The 20,578-nt window shown below is 36.1% G+C and overlaps 1 protein-coding gene across 1 annotated transcript in view; it reads right to left on the bottom strand.

Annotated features, from left to right (window-relative positions):
* MNAT1 (MNAT1 component of CDK activating kinase) overlaps positions 1-20,578 on the bottom strand; it is a 219,174-nt gene that overhangs the window by 63,347 nt on the left and 135,249 nt on the right. The window contains exon 7 of the mRNA XM_042943427.1: positions 16,763-16,884. Within this exon, the coding sequence (XP_042799361.1) occupies positions 16,763-16,884 (122 nt within the window). The remainder of the gene's footprint in view (positions 1-16,762; positions 16,885-20,578) is intronic.

Here is a 20,578-nt window from a genome sequence, read left to right as displayed (position 1 = left end):
ATATCCTTCAAAGTTAAAGCCCAAGTCTTAGAAATCATTACCTTAAAAATCCTACACAATCTAACTGGGCCCAGCCTGCCTCCTTACATAAAAACTTGCTACCACTCTGATATACCATTCCCCAATTCACTCTGCTCCAGACACGGGCCTACTTTCTCCTTCTCATGTAGACTCCCACCTCAGGACCTTTACACTTACAGTTCCTTCTGACTCTCCCGATGATATCACATGATTGGCTTCTTTGCTTAATTCACGTCTGTTCAAATATCTTTCTACAAAAGATTCTATCAGTACCATGTAAAAATAGCACTCTATTCCAATCACTACATATCCCTTTATCCTGCTGTATTTGTCCTCAAAATACTACCATCTAATAGATTCATTAGTGTATTTTTACTGTTGGCTTCATCCCAATAGAATGACAGTAGGTGTTTTCTCCTTTGTGTTCACTGCTGTTTTCTCAGTACCTAGAAGAGTAACTGGTACACAGAACGTGCTCCATAACTCAAGGAACTATTAAATAACAAACTGTTTTTGCAATTAACATGAGCTAAATACCGTGAGGTTTCATTTCCCAATGGAAACATTTATATATAGAGATACAGAGTCTTCTGAATTTTATAATGATTTGGGAAGAATTGACCAAATTCCAATAGTAACTTGAACTTGCTTTTTTTAGGGTCCTAGAAAAATCTGAATTAAAACTATATTTTGTTGTAATAATTTAATTATAGTTTTATTATTTAAACTAAATAATTTCATTTATGTAGTGCTTCTTTTCTTTCTAAGATTGATTTTTAGATATATATATCCATAATTAATATTATGATTTAATACTTTTAAAGTTCTTACTATAAAAAAACTATTCTGGAATCAACTGCATAATTACATTTCCTCAGTGACCTTGTAATCTCATGAGCATTTACTCTAGACTAAACAGCCTCATTCAGCTGCCCTGTGTCTGACTGTCGATGAAAGAAGCTTGTTTGACAACTGCTTCAAGCAGAAACATATTTTTTTCCATGATTGCATAAAAAAGATTTAAAACTTACCAGACTAGAGCCAGACTAGAACTTTAAGCATAAAGGTTCATGTTAGATGTGTGAGCTGATTTCTAATTCAAATGCCAAGAAAAACAGATACTTAAAGACATTTTGCTGTCATAGTCAGTGGGGAAAAAAAGTTAATTTAGTAATATGTTCATAATTATAACCAAATTAAACATATATCATATATTTTATGCACAGACATATTGCAGTTTTTTCTGTGACTTTCCTATTTTTCCATGTTCTTTGATTTTCTGATGTCCCTAAGATTTTATAAAACTAACATTTAAACTTAGAGAGGACAGCATCAAAAACAAAGAAAACATACACCTTTCCTCCATTTTTTGACAATCCATGTATAATAGGTCAACAGGTAAAGACCTTGACCAAAAAACAGAAATTTCAATGTGATTTTTAAAAATGCTTCTCCAAAATGGTAAGAAAAAAATCACTTAAACAAATAGTCAATATGATACTTAATGATTAAACACTTGAAGCGTCAAAAATAAGAAACTGCAGTTATCAGAACTAGATAACACCAAGTTAGGAAGCTTTAGCCAAATTCAATAAAATATTTTAAAAACTGCAGTCAGAGTTAGAGCATTTAAAAGAAAAAATTCATTTTTTCAGATGATTTACTTCCAAATAAACCCCAGATACTCACCTAATAGAACAAAATTATTAGAGTTCAGTAAAGCAGCTAGATACAAAATAAAAATATATTTATGAATCAGAGGGGCGCCTGGCTCAGTCAGTTAAGTGCATGACTTTGGCTCAGGTCATGATCTCACAGTTCATGAGTTCAAGCCCCACAATGGTTCCTGTGCTGACAGCTCAGAGCTTGGAACCTGATTTGGATTCTGTGTGTGGGTGTGTGTCTCTCTCTGCCCCTCACCCACTCATGCTCTGTGTCTCTCTCAAAAATAAATATTTAAAAAAATTTTTTTATTTAAAAAAAGAATCAGAAAGCATAATGAAAATAATTCTATAACAGCATCACAAGTACAACAAAAATTAATTTCTAAGAGAGATATATGAAAACTCAATAGATTTCAAATGCCCATTCTTTTCGAATCAGTTTATAAGTTTAAAGCAATTCCAAATAAAATCGCAAAAGGAGTGGTGCTTGATTATTATCTAAGGAATGAGCTGAATGGCTATATCTTAGTTAAGCTATTGATGGGTTTTGGTTTGTCTGATTACCTGTTTCACAATATCTTACTGTAAAAATTTTCAAATGTACAGAAAACTTGAAAGAATTATACAATGATTTGCTGCTTTGGCCAACAAAGTTTACTTGGAAGAACAAATGTATAAAAATGCTAAGAATTGGGGCACCTGGGTGGCTCAGTCGGTCAAGCGTCCAACTTCGGCTCAGGTCACGATCTCGCGGTTTGTGAGTTCAAGCCCCACATCGGGCTCTGTGCTGACAGCTCAGAGCCTGGAGCCTGCTTGGGATTCTGTCTCCCTCTCTCTCTGCCCCTCCCCTGCTCATGCTCTCTGTCTCAAAAATAAATAAAACATTTTTTTTAAATGCTAAGAATATTTTGAAAAAGATAAATAGCAAAGGAAGACTTGTCCCACCTGTGATAGGCAAAATTCTGAAATGGCCTACAAGATTCCCTTATGTCATTCTTGCACAACTCCTTCTCAATGAGTGAATATGATGAATTTCACTCCTGAGATTAAATTATACTGCAAAAGGGATTTTGCAGATGTAATTAAGATCTCAAACAGGTTGACTGTCAGTTAATGAAAAGGGAAATTAGGGGTGCCTGGGTGACTCAGCATCCAACTTTGACTCAGGTCACGAGCTCATGGTTTGTGGGTTCAAGCCCTACACAGTGCTCTGTACTGATAGCTCAGAGCCTGAAGCCTGCTTTGGATTGTCTCCCTCTCTCTGTCCCTCTGCCACTCACTCACATTCTGTCTCTCTCTCTCTCTCTTTCTCTCAAAAATAAACATTAAGAAAATTATAATAAGAAAGAAGGGAAATTATCTAGGTGGGCCAAACTTAATCAGATAGGTAGCCTTTAAAAGAAAGAGTCAAAGTGATTTTCTCTTGCTGGCATCGAAGATGAAAGCCACCATAAGTTCTACATTTGGAAGGAGCCTAAGTCTGCCAATAATATGAAGAAGCTTGGAGACAACCCCCACAAGCCTCGCTTACATGGAACCACAGCACTTGCTGACATTTGATTATAACCACGTGACACCAGAATTACTTGGTTCTGGATAACCCATGCTCAGACTACTGACTCACAGACACTGATAACGAATGAGATAAAAATGGATGTTAAATTTGCACTAACTTGATACACAGCAACAGAAAAAAACTGCATAGCTTAATATTAAAACATATCATGAATTTAAGTTAATAATTATGTGATACTGTTAAATACTAAAACACAGATTAATGGAAAAGAAAGGGTAGCGGAGAAAAAGTCTTAGTATATTAATAAAACACATCAGTAGAAAAAAAAAGTCTTATTGAATATATTGGTCTGGGCCAACTGATTTACCATGTTGAAAAAAATAAAGATTCTTTTATAGCTCCTTACAAAAAATAAATTCTAGATGAATTAAGTAGATAAAAAATTGAAGCTACACAAATATTAGAATATAAATATATATAAAGTTCTATGTTGGTTTAGGACCTAGTAGAAGAAAAATGGAAAACTAACAGGACATCATCAATACATTTTACTGCTTGGAGATGAAAACTACTTCATATCATAAACAATATAAAATTAAAAAATAAAATTTTAAATTTCAAGGGTTAATAGTCTTACTATACAGCTGACTCATTTAAATAAATAAGGAAAACAATACTACCCCAGTAAAAAAGAAGACAAAGAATAAACAGACAACTCATGCATAGGAGGAAAAGAGGAAAAGAAATTACCAGGAGGACTGTGCCACAAATATAAAGACAGTACTAAGATGCTAAAAAAAGCAAATGGCACATGCAATGGCACAAAAATGTGTGAGAAACAATAAGACTCTTAAGAAACACCAAGTATGAGGGGGCAGGGTATTATGACTACAAAGACAGGAGTCAGATTGTATGGGTGATGATGAGCCACTGAAAGATATTAATGACAGAGAGACATGACCAGATTGATAATATTAAAAACTCTTCTATGACAGCAATGAAGAAGTGCTTAAGGGGCACCTGCCTGGGTGGCTCAGTCAGTTAAGTGTCCCACTTAGGCTCAGGTCATGATCTCACGGTTAGTGAGTTCAAGCTGCATATCAAGCTCTCTGTTGTCAGCCCAGGGCCTGCTTCAGATCCTCTCTCCCCCAACCCTCTGCCCTTCCCCTGCTTATGCTTAATCTCTCTCTCTCTCTCTCTCTCTCTCTCTCTCTCTCTCTCTCTCTCAAAATAAATAAATGAACATTAAAAAGAAGAAGAAGAAATGTTTAAGAAGGGAAACAGGGGTGCCTGGTGGTTCAGTTGCTTAAGCCTCAGACTCTTAACTTCAGCTCAGGTAATGATCTTGCAGTTCGTGGGTTCATGCCCCATATCAGGCTCTGTGCTAGCAGTGCAGAGCCTGCTTGGGATTCTCTCTCCCCTCTCTCTCTGCCCCTCCCCTGTTCATGCTCACTCTCACTCTCAAAATAAATAAATAAATGTAAAAAAAAAAAAAAAAAAAAAAGAAGAAGAAGGGTGACAAAGAGAGTGTTATAACAAAAAAAATTGATAGAATATGTTCAATGACTCATCTCAAAGTCTCGATATATAAAGTTCCAATTTATCAACTGAAAAAAAAAAACCAAACAGTTTTTAAGACCAAAAGAATGGTCATGAAAGCATCTCCAAGGTTACTGTGAAGATAGGTCTTCTATTCTAGGGACTATAACCTATCCTAGTCCCTCAAGAACAAAAACTTTTAATTGCTCTGCCAATAGTAATGATTTGTTAACAGGTCAGTTACTTTTGGTAGGTTGGTTTTATCAATATAGTCTATGGCCACACAAGACAACAAAACTGGCAGGTATTCACAGAGATCAAAAAACTTTCTAGTTAACTAACTCAATTCAATACTATTATTACTATCACAAATTTTTTCACCATTGGTTATGTAATAATAGCTAAATAAGCTTAGCATCTGATGAGGAAGGACTCAAGATACTAAACCATCAGACTTTAAATCTGTTTTGTAAAGTTATCATAACTGAGAGCACCTGGCTGGCTGGCTGAGTCAGTAGAGCATGTGACTCTTGATCTCAGGGCTATAAGTTCGAGTCCCACATTGGGTACAGAGATTACTTAAAAATAAAATCTTCAGGGACACCTGGGTGGCTCAACCGGTTGTTTCCCACTTCAGCTCAAGTCATGACCTCACAGTTCATGGGTTCGAGCCCCTCGTCAGGCTCTGGGCTGACAGCTCAGAGCCTGGAGCCTGCTTCAGATTCTGTGTCTCCCCTCTCTCTCTCTCTCTCTCTCTCTGCCCCGCCCCCGGTGGTACTCCCTCTCTCAAAAATTAATAAGTAAACATTAAAAATTTTTTTTTAATCTTTAAAAAATAAAAAATAGGGCTGCCTAGGTGGCTCAGTCCGTTGAACATCTGACTTTGGCTCAGGTCATGATCTCACAGTTCGTGGGTTCGAGCCCCACATCTGGCTCTGTCCTGACAGCTCAGAGCCTGGAGCCTGCTTTGGATTCTATGTCTCCCTCTCTCTCTGCTCCTCCCCCGACTGCACTGCACTCTCTCTCTCAAAAACTAAATAAACATTAAAAAAAATTTTTTTAATAAAAAAATAAACCTAGCATAACTGACAGCACAGACATATCAGTTGTGTTAACAGATCTTATTTAAAGATCGCATTTTATCTTATAAAACTAGTTTTATTTTTGTAATAACCTCATGAATGAAAAACTCATGTTAAATAAATCACTTCCATCTACTTAAAACAGTAGAGAGATTTGATTAAATAATTAGAAACTGAAGAATAAAACTGATAAGCACTCATAATTTATATCAGTTAAGGGAATAACTCTTCTTTGGGTGGAAGGTAGTAAAATATTAACTAGAAATCCAGTTGATTATTAAAAAGACAATCTCAGAGTGCCAATCAATGAGACTACTAGACTAACCACTAAAGCCATCGTCTAGGGAATTGCAATTAGCAGTTAAATTTTCCCAATGCTTTCTCCCACTGGCACAGAATTAATAAACAAGTTTACATATTGCCTTGAGCAAACAAGAAGAGTACTACCAGTGCAAAGTGAAATATAATTATATATTCATAATACTCTCCTGAGTGAAAATTTTTCATTTATTCTTCTTCTGCTTCTCAAATTTAACTAACTCTAGAAAAGACCCTAGTAAAAACCACTAAAAACTTCATGGCAATGTACTTTTGATTTCATCCTTTATCAAAGTTACACGTGAGAAAAAAAATATAATTCTTTGGAGACACAATGGCTCCCAAGACTTTACATCATTTAATTCCCAAAATATATAATTAAAATTATTTGGGGGGCACCTGGGTGGCTAAGCAGGTTGAGAGTCTGACTTCAGCTCAGGTCATGATCTCATGGCTCTTGAGTTCTAGCCCCTCATCGTGTTCTGTGCTGACAGCTCACAGCCTGGAGCCCATTTCCAGTTCTGTGTCTCCTTCTCTCTCTGACCTTTTCCTGCTCGTGCTCTGTCTGTCTGTCTCTCTCTCTCTCTCAAAAATAAATAAACATTAAAAAAAAATTTTTTAAATAAAATTATTTTGAAAGAGCCTGCATCCATATTTTTGCACCAACTAAAGTGAAACTACAAACTATACCATTCTTAACTTCACCAAGTCATATAGATTTCAAAGCAGATATAAGAAAATAGAAACAAGACAGTTAATTTATTCTTTATTTGCCTCTAGAAGAATTGAACTTGTTCCTCTATAGGATAACGTAATATAAAATGGAAATTTTGTTGTAATAGGAAAAAAAAAATAAAAAGAGTAGAAGGTAGAGGACCGGGGGAAGTGGGAGCACCCACTGTAGTAAAGGGATACACAGGGCTTAGTAGATACAAGACATGGACAACTCTTAGGACACATGTGTAACTATTACACCTTTAGTCAACTTAAGTTTATATTGTACTCTAACAGCAGCACCTTTTAGGATACCAAATAATTCTCTGAAAAGTCACTTCACAGAAAAAATTCTTCAGTTTGTTTCTAAATGTTTCTGAAAGTTAGAGTAAGTAAAAATATATTCTTAGATTTATAAAGCTTTCTTTCATAAGAAAAAAATAAGATAGCATATAGCTTCAAATAATAACTACATTAAAAGAAATGAACTAATAGCATAAGAAATCAATTTAGAGTTTATTTTTGGCAAATGTTTTGTATGAGGTTATAACATCACCAAAAAGACAGCTTTTGAGCAAATCCTGGCTCCAAAAACTAAAGCGATCTGTATGGAATTCAATCCCTTTCTCAAGGTAGAAGGCTGAAGAGCTGTGAGTGAATTCTATCTTCACAGATAAATAGTTCTATATCAAGAAAAAGTCAGTATTTCCTTAGCAATTTTGACATCACTGTTGATGATCTAGAAATTCCTGCACTACTTAGCCACAGATGGCTAAAAGAAAGTGTTATAGGGGCGCCTGTGTGGCTCAGTTGGTTAAGCATCCAACTTTAGCTCAGGTCATGATCTCGTGGTTCATGGGTTTGAGCCCTGCGGCAGGCTCTGTGTTGACAGCTCAGAACCCGGAGCCTGCTTTGAATTCTGTGTTTCCCTCTCTCTCTGCCCCTCCCCTGCTAATGTTCTGTCTCTCTTTCTCTCAAAAATAAATAAAACATGGAAAAAAATTTTTTAAGAAAAAAAGAGAAAATATTATAGTCAAGCTCTACTGACTTAAATACATACATGTTTATTTGTAATCAAAAAAATTTGCCTTCTTAACTGTTATGGATATAAAATATACGTAGAGTCTGTTGAGAGCAGCAAAAATCTACCTTGAGAATTCTGGAACTAACTATATTATAAATAGTCAATGGCTAATGAAAGTCCCCCAACCACCACTACCAAAAAAAAAAGAAAAGAAAAGAAAAAGAAAAAGAAAAAGGAAAAGGAAAAGAAAAAGAAAAAGAAAAAGAAAAACAAAAAAGAAAAAAAAGTGATCCAGCCTCCTTTATTTAGGTTCAAATAAGACTGCAGGTAAGAAAAACTTGGGAAAAGTACAAACACTATATGGTAATACCTTATATAAAGAACACTTACCCGGGCATTATATCGTACTTAAGGTGTCTATCCACCATGAAGACCTAACAACTCTAAACATTTATGCTCCAAATGTGAAAGCACCCAAATATATAAATCAATTAATCACAAACATAAAGAAACCCATTGATAACAATACCATAATAGTAGGGGACTTCAACACCTCACTTACAGCAATGGACAGATCATCTACACAGAAAATTAACAAGGAAATAATGGCTTCAAATGACACACTGGACCAGATGGACTTAACAGATATATTGAGAACACTTCATCCTAAAGCAACAGAATATACATTCCTCTCTAGTGCATATGGAACGTTCTCCACCCCCAACAAGTACAAAAAGATCAAGAACATACCAAGCATATTTTCAGACCACAACGCTATGAAACACGAAATCAACCACAATAAAAAAAAAGTTGGAAAGATAACAAATACTTGGAGGCTAAAGAACATCCTACCAAAGAATGAATGGGCTAACCAAGAAGTTAAAAAGGAAATTAAAAAGTACACGGAAGCCAGTGAAAATGGTAACACCGCATCCCAAAACCGCAGCAAAGGTGGTCATAAGAGGGGAATGTATAGCAATCCAGGCCTTCCTAAAGAAGGAAGAAAGATCTCAGATACACAACCTAACCTTACACCTTAAAAAGCTGGAAAAAGAATAGTAAATAAAACCCCAAACCAGCAGAAGACAGGAAATAATACAGATTAGAGCAGAAATCAATGTTATCAAAACCAAAAAAAAACCAGAACAGATCAATGAAACCAGAAGCTGGTTCTTTGAAAGAATTAATAAAATTGATAAACCACTAGCCAGTTTGATCAAAAAGAAAAAGGAAAGGACCCAAATAAATAAAATCAAGAATGAAACAGGACAGATCACAACCAACACAGAAATAAAAATAATAATAAGAGAATATTATGAGCAATTATATGCCAATAAAATGGAAAATCTGGAAGAAATGGACAAATTCCTAGAAACATATGAACTACCAAAACTGAAACAGTAAGAAATAGAAAATTGGAACAGACCCATAACCAGTAAAGAAATCGAATTAGTAACCAAAAATCTCCCAAAAAAACAAGAGTACAGGGCCAGATGGCTTTCCAGGGGAATTCTACCAAACATTTAAGGAAGAGTTAACACCTATTCTCTTGAAGCTGTTCCAAAAAATAGAAATGGAAGGAAAACTTCCAAACTCTTTCTATGAAGCCAGCATTACCTCAATTCCACAACCAAATACCCCACTAAAAAGGAGAACTATAGACCAATTTCCCTGATGAATACGGATGCAAAAACAAGATATTAGCCAACCAGATCCAACAATACATTAAAAAAATTATTCACCACGACCAAATGGGATTTATACCTGGGATGCAAGGCTGGTTCAATATCTGCAAAACAATCAATGTGATTCATCACATCAGTAAAAGAAAGGACAAGAACCACATGATCCTCTCAATAGATTCAGAGAAAGCATTTGACATACAGCATCCTTTCTTGAGAAAAACCCTTAAGAAAGTAGGGATAGAAGAATACCTCGAGATCATAAAAGCCATATATGAAAGACCCAAAGCTAATATTATCCTCAATAGGGAAAAACTGAGAGCTTTCCCCCTAAGGTCAGGAACAAGACAGGGATCTCCACTCTCACCACTGTTATTCAACAAAGTATTGGAAGTCTTAGCCTCAGCAATCAGACAACACAAAGAAATAAAAAGCATCCAAATCAGCTAGGAGGAGGTCAAACTTTCACTCTTTGCAGACGAAATGATACTCTATATGGAAAACCCAAAAGATTCCGCCAAAAAACTGCTAGAACTGATCCATGAATTCAGCAAAGTACCAGGATATAAAATCAATGCACAGAAATCAGTTGCATTCCCATACACCAACAATCAGAGAAAGAAATAAAGGAATTGATCCCACTTACAATTGCACCAAGAACCATAAAATACCTAGGAATAAACCTAACCAAAGAGGTGAAAAATCTATACACTGAAAACTATGGAAAGCTTATGAAAGAAATTGAAGAAGACACACACAAAAAAGGAAAAATATTCCATGCTCCTGGATAGGAAGAACAAATATTGTTAAAATGTCAGTACTACCCAAAGCAATCTATGTATTCAATGTAATGCCTATCAAAATAACACCAGCATTCTTCACAGAGCTAGAACAAACAATCTTAAAATTTGTATGGGACCAGAAAAGACCCCGAATAGCCAAAGCAATCTTGAAAAAGAAAACCAAAGCAGGAGGCATCACAATCCCGTACTTTAAGCTGTATTACAAAGCTGTAATCATCAAGACAGTATGGTACTGGCACAAAAACAGACATTCAGATCAATGGAACAGAATAGAGAACCCAGAAATGGACTCACAAACATATGGCCAACTAATCTTTGACAAAGCAGGAAAGAATATTCAATGGAATAAAGACAGTCTCTTCAGCAAGTGGTGCTGGGAAAATTGGACAGCGACATGCAGAACAATGAACCTGGACCACTTTCTTACACCATACACAAAAATAAACTCAAAATGAATGAAAGACTTAAATGTAAGACAGGAAGCAAAATCCTCAAGGAGAAAGCAGGCAAAAATCTCTTTGACCTTGGCTGCAGCAACTTCTTAACATGTCTCCGGATGCAAGGGAAACACAAGCAAAAATGAACTATTGGGACTTCATCAAAATAAAAAGCTTCTGCACAGTGAAGGAAACAACCAGCAAAACTAAAAGGCAACCAATGGAATGGGAGATGACATTTGCAAACAACATATCAGATAAAGGGTTAGTATCCAAAATCTATAGAGAACTTATCAAACTCAACACCCAAAAACAATCCAGTGAAGAAATGGGCAAAAGACATGAATAGATGCTTCTCCAAAGAAAACATCCAGATGGCTAACCGACACATGAAAAAAATGCTCAACATCACTCATCATCAGGGAAATACAAATCAAAACCACAATGAGATACCACCTCACACAGAATGGCTCACATTAACAACTCAAGCAACAACAGATGTTGGCGAGGATGCGGAGAAAGAGGATCTCTTTTGCACTGCTGGTGGGACTGCAAACTGGTGCAGCCCCTCTAGAAAACAGTATGGAAGTTCCTCAAAAAATTAAAAATAGAACTACCCTATGACCCAGCAATTGCACTACTAGGTATTTATCCAAAGGATACAGGTATGCTGTTTCTAAGGGACACATGCACCCCAACGTTTATAGCAGCACTATCAACAACAGCCAAAGTATGGAAAGAGCCCAAATGTCCATCGATGGATGAATGGATAAAGTAGATGTGGCATATATATACAATGGAGTATTACTCAGCAATCAAAAAGAATGAAATCTTGCCACTTAAAACTATGTGGATGGAGCTGGAGGGTATTATGCTAAGCAAAATTCATCAGAAAAAGACAAATATGACTTCACTCATAAGAGGACTTTAAGATACAAAACAGATGGACATAAGGGAAGGGAAGCAAAAATAACATAAAAACAGGGAGGGAGGACAAAAACATAAGAGACTCTTAAATATGGAGAACAGAGAGTTACTGGAGGGGATCTGGGAGGGGGGATGGGCTAAATGGGTAAGGGGCATTAAAAATCTACTCCTGAAATGACTGTTGCACTATATGCAAACTAACTTGGATGTAAATTTTAAAAAATAAAATTAAAAAAAAATTTTTTTTAATTTTTTAAAAGAACACTTACCCCACATTTTAAAATCTAAATCATAATGACAAAGACAAAATGAAATCAAAAAGGGTTCCAAACAATCAGAAGAGTTGCCAAAGTTTACTAAATTTAACAATTTACTCAAAACAAAGAGAAAAAGCAGTTAATTAAGCTACATCTATTTTACACAGATTTCTAATGGGGTTAGTTAAATATACACACGTGTATATATAGCAGCAGCACCAAAAATAACACATTATAAGAGGAAGATGAGGATATTCCACTGCAGAAACCCAGTAAGAATTGGCAAAAATAAAACACTAAATGCTAGAGGTAATGAACTTTAAGAAAAAAAAAAAAAAAAAAAAAAAAAAAAAAAAAAACAGCCAGAACTCAGCTGCTGGGAAAGGCAAAGGTTGGCTGCTACTGGGGGAGAAGTAGAAAACCTATGGCCACCCTCCTCAACTCTGTGGTGACACAGGGAAAAGCCTTCAAACACTGAGGAAAGGCAGAAAACCCATTTGTACCTGTGCTAACACAATGATGCAAAGCAGAGATTGGGGGAGGAAGAGAAAACTGCCTTACACCCAAGACTTCCCATCCCTATCAACACCTACTGTTTAGTTGTGGAGCTGGGAGAGGAATAGCTAACACACCTGCACTCTGAAATAAAAGATAAAAGTTGTTTGCCTCAGGAAAGAGACAGGTACACCAAGAAAGCACCACTCTGAGGTTCCAGCATATAAGACCGCTTGAGGCTAAAGTTAGAACAGGAGAACTAAGAAACCCCCTTGTTCCCACCACAAAACTTATTCCAAGTAAAGAGAAGAAGTAGTCTATTGCTGGGGAGAGAGAACCCAAGAGAGAATCCCTATGGGGCTCGGGCTGGCAGCACCTGCTGAGAGCTAAGAGTGGAGCAAGAAGACTGAAAAGATCCCTCCAGCACCCCAGGCCTCATACTAGGCACAAAGTGGCAACAGACTATAACTGGAAGAATATGAAGCCTATCAACATCAACTGAATCAACAACAAAACCCAAACTAAGATCAAACTACAGACTTAATGCTTAACTCCCTACACTAATGCCTTGGCAGAAGAACAGGACATAAATATTTTCAGGCATAAATATTATTTATCTCAGTCTCTGTTCTGTCACACAGATTATCCAATATTCAAACAAGAATTACAATAAACACAAGAAAGCAGGAAAAACAAATCTATCATCACGACACAAAATAAAATAGTCAACAGAACCAAACCCAGAGATGTTGGAACTATCAAAGAGGCACTTTAAACTAACATGATTACTAAGTTAAAGGATCTAGTGAAAAAGGTAGAGAACATGTAGAAACAGGGGATTTCAGAAAAGAGGTGAAAATTATAAAAAGGAATGATATGGAAATACTAGTTATGAAAATAGCAAGATGAGAAAGAAATCCTTTAATGAAAAAAAGAAATCTGTGAAGAATAAATGGTTGAGATATTTACAAAAGAAAAACAACAAATTATAAATCCAGAAAGTACAGAGAAACTTGGAAAGCTCAGAGAAACTGTATTTTTACATATAACGGTCAGTTCCTTGTAGGAAACATATAGTAAATCTTGGGTTTAATGCAATCTGACAATCTCTGCTTATTATGTGGAATATTTAGACCTGTGCTATCCAATATGGGAGCCACTAGCTATACATCATTATTTAAACTAAACTGAATTAGGGGTGTCTGGGTGGCTCGGTTAAGCGTCCAACTTTGGCTCAGGTCATGATCTCACAGCTCATGGGTCTGAGTCCCGCATCGGGCTCTGTGCTGACACAGCTGGCTCGAGCCTGGAGCCTGCTTTGGATTCTGTGTCTTCCTCTCTCTCTCTCTCTGCCCCTCCCCTGCTGGTGCTCTGTCTCTCTGTCTCTCTCTCAAAAAGAAATAAACATTAAAAATAAATAAATAAATAAATAAATAAACAAACTGAATTAAAATTTAAAATTCAATTCTTCAACTGCGGTAGACACATTCAAGTGCTCAGTAGAAATATGGAACTGAGGACTGCTATTTTGGACAACAGAGACATATAATATTCCTATCACTTCAGAAAGTTGTATTGGATAGTACTGTTTTAGGTCATTTAAAAAGATGTTTTTTAATGTGTATTTATTCTTGAGAGAGAGAGAGAGAGAGAGAGAGAGAGAGAGAGAGCACGCGCGCGCACACAACAGACCATGAACAGGGGAGGGGGCAGAGAGAGAGGGAGACACAGAATCCGAAGCAGGCTCCAGGCTCTGAGCTGTCTGCACAGAGCCTGAAGTGGGGCTCAAACCCATGAACCATAAGATCATGACCTGACCCGAAGTCAGATGCTTAACTGACTGAGCCACCTAGGTGCCCCCTAGATCATTTACATGTAATGCAATTACAGACATAGTTAAGACTAAATCCACTACTATGCTGTTTCCTAATTGTATCATATCTTTATTTTTTGTCACCCTCTTTTCCTGTGCTCCTCTTCATTAATGAAGTATTTTTATGATCTCATTATTTTCTCTGCTAGTGATTTACTGACTATCCCTCTTTTTTTTCTAACATTTTTAGTATTGCTGTAGGGTTTATATTAAACATCTTTAGCTTATCACAATCTATCTCCAGATAGTTCTTCTCTCTTCCTATCCTTTGTACTGTTTTCATCCATTTCACTTGTGCATTCTCATTATGCATGCCTACTTCCATAATCTTTCAAATGTAATTTTGATGACAAAACTATTGGAAAATGCAAAGCCCTGTAACAAAGGAATATTACTTTACATACTCTGTTGTCACTAACATTAAAAATAAAGATTTTTTAAAAATTTATTTTGAGATCTAGAATTCTGGCACTTGCTAAACCCAATAAAAGATAAGAAACCAACATCTTTATCACTAACTTTTTACATCATGAAACCTATTATTGTCTGTCTCAAGCTTCAATTTTGGCCAATTATTTGACAAATCTATCTCAAACTCAAAAGGGGTTTAGGTTTTGTTTCACATCCCTTTGGCTTCATGTTTGGAAGATGTAGGACCTTAAGAGAATACAGAACTGAAGAAAATATTAAGATCTACCAAATAGCAGATTAGTAAATTATCTACCATTTTAATAGTAATTTGATCTTAGAGCCTCCAGTTTCATATGTAAAATACTATGCGTCATATTCAAGATTTTGGTTTTGAAGATACATGTAGGGATTTTTTTGTTGTTTTTTCTGTTTTTTGTGGGTTTTTTTGTATGTAGGTTTTATTATCTGTTTCATCTATCTTGTTTTTGCTTTTTGGGTCTTTTTTTTTTTTTTAGAGAGAGAGGGAGAGCACAAGCAAGGGAGAGGGGTAGAGACAGGCACAGAGAGAGAGAGAGAAAGAGAGAGAGAGAATGAAGGAGGAGGAGGGAGGGGGGGAATCTTTTTTTTTTTTTTAACGTTTATTCATTTTTGAGACAGAGAGAGACAGAGCATGAACAGGGGAGGAGCAGAGAGAGAGGGAGACACAGAATCTGAAACAGGCTCCAGGCTCTGAGCTGTCAGCACAGAGCCCGACGCGGGGCTCGAACTCACAGACCACGAGATCATGACCTGAGCCGAAGTCAGACGCTTAACCGACCAAGCCACCCAGGCACCCCGGAGGGGGGGAATCTTAAGCAGGCTCCACACTCAGCACAGATTAAGACGCGGGGCTCAATCCCACAACCCTGGGATCATGACCTGAGCCGAAATCCAGAGTCGGAGGCTGAACCGACTGACCCACCCAGGCGACTGGAGGGGTCTTCTTTTTTAATTACTTTTTAATCACCTGGTGTCGCTGAACCTATTACTTTCTTTTCACATTACATTTTTTTTTTAATGTTTATTTATTTTCAAGAGAGAGAGAGAGAGAGAGAGAGAGCACAAGTTGGAGAGGGGAAGATAGAGAGAGACAGACACAGAATCCAAAGCAGGCTCCAGGCTCAGCTGTCAGTGCAAAGCCCAATATGGAGCTCAAACCCATGAACTCTAAGATCATGACCTGAGCCAAAGTTGGACATTTAATCGACTGACCACCCAGGCTCCCCTCACATTATATTCTTTACACTATTTTATTTTGTTAAGAAGCAATGGTTTCTGAGTCTTCTTTTCATTCAAAAGTTTAGGTTGAGAAACCAGCCCAAGACATGGATTTGTTCCATCCAACAAAGTCTGTACTTACACTTTTCAAGTATATTGTAGATACCCACCTGGTTCACTGACACAGACTATGATCATCTCCATCACTCAAAAGAGTCACAATCCCAGGTTCATTTCCAAAACAGATGCATATAGTATGGCTTTTGAGCCACTGGGCCATCCCTACATTATACCTTTTGACTAAATATATTTTGTGGCTCATTTCTCATAAATATACTTATGCTGTAAACAACAGACAATGAGTAAATCTACTCTTTTTCATGGCAAGGTCACAACTCTCATATTTTTACTGGCTTACTAACGACTAAATTAAGCCCCTACTTCTAAAAAAAAAAAAAAAAAAAAATACACAGTGAGCTGAAAATGAACAGCTACTTCAGTATGACTGCCAACGACATCACTAAAAAGAGAACTAATATAATCCAATCTTAACTCAAAAGACCTAATAAAACCACAGAAAAAATAATGTGTACCCTTAGTATTAAGAACCATTCATTTTTTGCAGAAGAGTACAGTTCTATAAATTCAAAATCTAAAAAATTTTTTAAAGTGTAATTTAAAAATAGTACCAACAGTGAAGCCCTAAAATCAGCTCCTCAATGAGAAGTTCTTAGACACTTACCCAAGTCTTCCCAGCATCTCAAGCTCAGGAACTTGTGGTCCACATGTCTCTATCTGCAGTGGTTGGTATTCATATAGAGCTTCTTCAAGCTTTTGAATAGGTGCTAATGAAATATGCTGACCCTGTTAGAAAAATGAATTAGAGCAATATCTTTTAATATTATTTTCATATTACTATTTATCTGTAGACTAAATTCCTTACTTTAAAAATATTATCTATTAACTCTGCTATTTCATGGGTACAATTCATTATATTACTGAAACCCACATTATATAATTAACATATGGTAATTGACATGATTTAAAAGAAGAAAACCAAATCCATCATTAAATTCAAATTTAGCATTGGGACTCCCGGGTGGCTTGGTCAGCTGAGCGTCCAACTCTTGATTTTGGCTCAGGTCATGATCTCAGAGTTCTCCTGTGCTGAGCAGCTGGAGCCTGCCTGGGATTTTCTCGGTCTCTCTCTCTCTCTGTCCCTCCCCCGCTTGCACATGCTGCATGCGCGCTCTCTCTCTCTCTCTCTCTCTCTCTCTCAAAAAAATAAAATGGGTGATGGGCATTGAGGAGGGCACTTGTTGGGATGAGCACTGGGTGTTGTACGTAAGCCAATCTGACTATAAATTATATTTACATAGATAAAAATTTAAAAAAATTTTTTAAAAATTAAAAATAATAATAAATTCAAATTTAGCCTTAAAGAGTATATATCTATTCACTATCAATGGTAGAATTCAGCACATATATAAGTGCAGTCCATCCTCATATTTTCCTATTTTTATTATACAGCTTTGACAATTTTGGTACTCAGTGTTTTACTGAAAGCCCTAATTAGGCAAGAACACTAATTAAATTATTCCCCACAAAATTTTGCCACATAAATGTCTACATAAAAGTCTTTAAAATGAAATAAAAAACTTACTTACCAAGTGTGTGGATATGATAGTTACTTATACCTCCCGCCCCCACAAACACACACATAGAGGGAATTCTGTATAGTAAAAACTAAGTTGAATGAAACATCCGGGATTTTTCTGAAAAGAAATAACTACTGACTAACTAAAATAAAAGGACTGTATTTAATTACAAGCATACAAAATTAAAGACCACTGAGCTATATAAATCATTACATTGAGATTTATCATACATTTGAACACAGATTCTAATTTTTAAAAATCCCTATTTTTTTATATAGTCCATGTTTTCAGATTCTAACTCTAGTTATTTTTTCTTTGTATAGTTCTCAACAACTTAATTCCTAGCTTTTTAATAAAAACGAGCTCTTGCAGTTATTAATCCCACCATATTCTAGTTTATAGTTTAGTTCTGTTGTTACCTCCCTTAGTTTCCTTTATTTTTCTTCTAAGTTACTAAGTTGGATACACAGTACATTTCTCTTTTATTTGAAAAAAAAAAAAGTAAAAACTATGACTTAAAAGTGATAAAGTGCAACTGAGGCAGTGAGAAACAACCACTGAAGACATCTGCATGTGACTTGTGGTTTTTCTTTTCAACAAAGTTTAATCCCATGTAGCATCACCCTAGTTAGTTTACTGTCAGGTATTAATAACTTCTTTGACAACACAACCTCAAAAGTTCTTCCCCAAACACTGGCAAAGGACTCAAACTGCCATTTAGCATATAAAAAGATGCTTAACATTTCTAGTCATTAAGGAAATGCAAATGAAAACCACAATGATATACCATGTAACACCCATGACTATTAAGGATGGCTATTATCCAAAACAAACAAATAAAACCACAGAAAATAACAAGTTTTGTCAAAGATGTAAATAAATTGGAACTCTTGTGCATTGCTGGTAGGAAGGTAAAATGGCACACCCACTATGGAAAACAGGATGTTAATCCCTCAAAATATTAAATATAGAATTATCATATAAGCCAACAAAATTCCATTATTGACTATATACACAAAAGCAGTGAAAGCAGGAACTCGAACAAATATTTGTACACCAATGTTCATAGCATCATTATTGACAATAGCCAAAAGGTAGGAGCAACCCACGTGTCCATTGATGGATGAATAAATAAACCGAATGTAGCATATATACACAATGGAATATTATTCAGCCTTAAAAAGTTAAAAACGTTGACACATGTTAAAACATGAATGAATCTTAAAAACATTATGCTAAGTAAAATAAGCCAGTTATAGGGGCGCTTATGTGGCTCAAACATCCAACTCTTGACTTTCAGCTCAGATCATGATCTCACAGTTTGGGAGTTCGAGCCCCACATCAGGCTCTGTGCTGATAGCATGGAGCCTGCTTGGGATTCTGTCTCCCTCTCTCTTTGCCCCTCCCTTGCTTGCTCTCTGTCTTTCAAAATAAATAAAAATAAACTAGAAAAGAAGAAGATGAAGATGAAGAAGAAGAAGAAGAAGAAGAAGAAGAAAGAAGCCAGTTACAAAAGGACAAACACTATATGATTCTAATTACCTGAGATTCCTAGAGTAGTCAAATTCATAGAGACAGAAAGTAGAATGGTGGCTGCCAGAAGCTAGGGTGAGGCAGGAAGGAGACAGGATGTTAGTATTTAATAGGTACAGAAGTTTTAGTTGGAAAAGATTGAAAAAGTCTGGAGATGGATGCACTACAATATGAATGTACTTAATATCAATAACCATATACTTAAAAGTTAAAATGGTAAAGTTTATGTCGTGCATATTTTACCATAATTTTTAAAAATGGGTTTTAGATATTCTGATTTACTCATTTACCTGGCTAGAATAATACACAGGAAAAGAAGAAGTGAAATACCTAGAAAACTTTGTTAACATTATTTTAACCCTTAACCTCCATATGTTTCAGAGCCTTTCTAAATAAACATGAAACTGTCAAGCGAAATCTTACACTATCTCACAGTAATCCAATCTCTGAATAATGAATCTAAGAACAGGGGGTTACACAGGTTAAGAAGAGGATTGCCCAAGTGACACATTTTAAGTGGCATTTTGACATTCCTGTTTCAAAGTGTCTTCTTCATAACCTGCCAAGTACTAAATTCTCCTGCCATCTGATACAAAAAGTCCAGTATTAACGTCACACTGTTAGGTTAGGAGGGAAAAAAAAAAAGAAAGAAAAAGAAAAACTGTAAGAATTAAAGAAGGAACCTATTATAGTTCCACTAACATAGTAACGCAGATTTACTTTATTACTCCCACTTTCATTTTATAAATCAGTGTAATGCCCAGAAAAGATGATACAGAATGGGTATTTTCAAGAGCTAGAACACTTTCCAGAAAAAAAATAATATTCAGAAGAGACAGGCTCTCTTAAGTCATTACAGTAGGAAACATACTTAATCATTCACTAAATGCCAGCAATAAAGCCCAAGTTACTAAAGCTATGAAATCATATAATCTAAAATCTTCTCTGCAAGTTGGTAGGCACATGAAAGATCAACTGGTAATATTAACAGTTAACATTATTTACTTGGTGCCAGGCACTGGCCTAAGGGTTTTGTTTTTAGTTTTTTAATGTTTATTTATATTTGAAAGAGCAAGAGAGAGAGACAGAGAGGGAGTAGGGGAAGGGCAGAGAGAGAGACGGAGACCCAGAATCTAAAGCATGTTCCAGGCTCTGAGCTGTCAGCACAGAGCTGGACGTGTGGCTTCAACTTCAAACAGCAAGATCATGACCTGAGTCCAAGTTGGCCACTTAGCCATCCAGGTGCCCATAAGGGCTTTTTTTTAATGCACTATTTCATTAGTATTCACAATAGTTCTAGGAGATAAATACTATTATTCCTACTTTACAGATAAGAAACAGGGGTTTAGATATGTGACTTAGCAAGG

This window comes from Panthera leo, chromosome B3 (assembly GCF_018350215.1).
Source record: "Panthera leo isolate Ple1 chromosome B3, P.leo_Ple1_pat1.1, whole genome shotgun sequence".
Taxonomy (NCBI): Eukaryota; Metazoa; Chordata; class Mammalia; order Carnivora; family Felidae; genus Panthera; species Panthera leo.
Note: the sequence above shows the minus strand (reverse complement) of the source record. Positions and strands in the feature narration are given on the sequence as shown.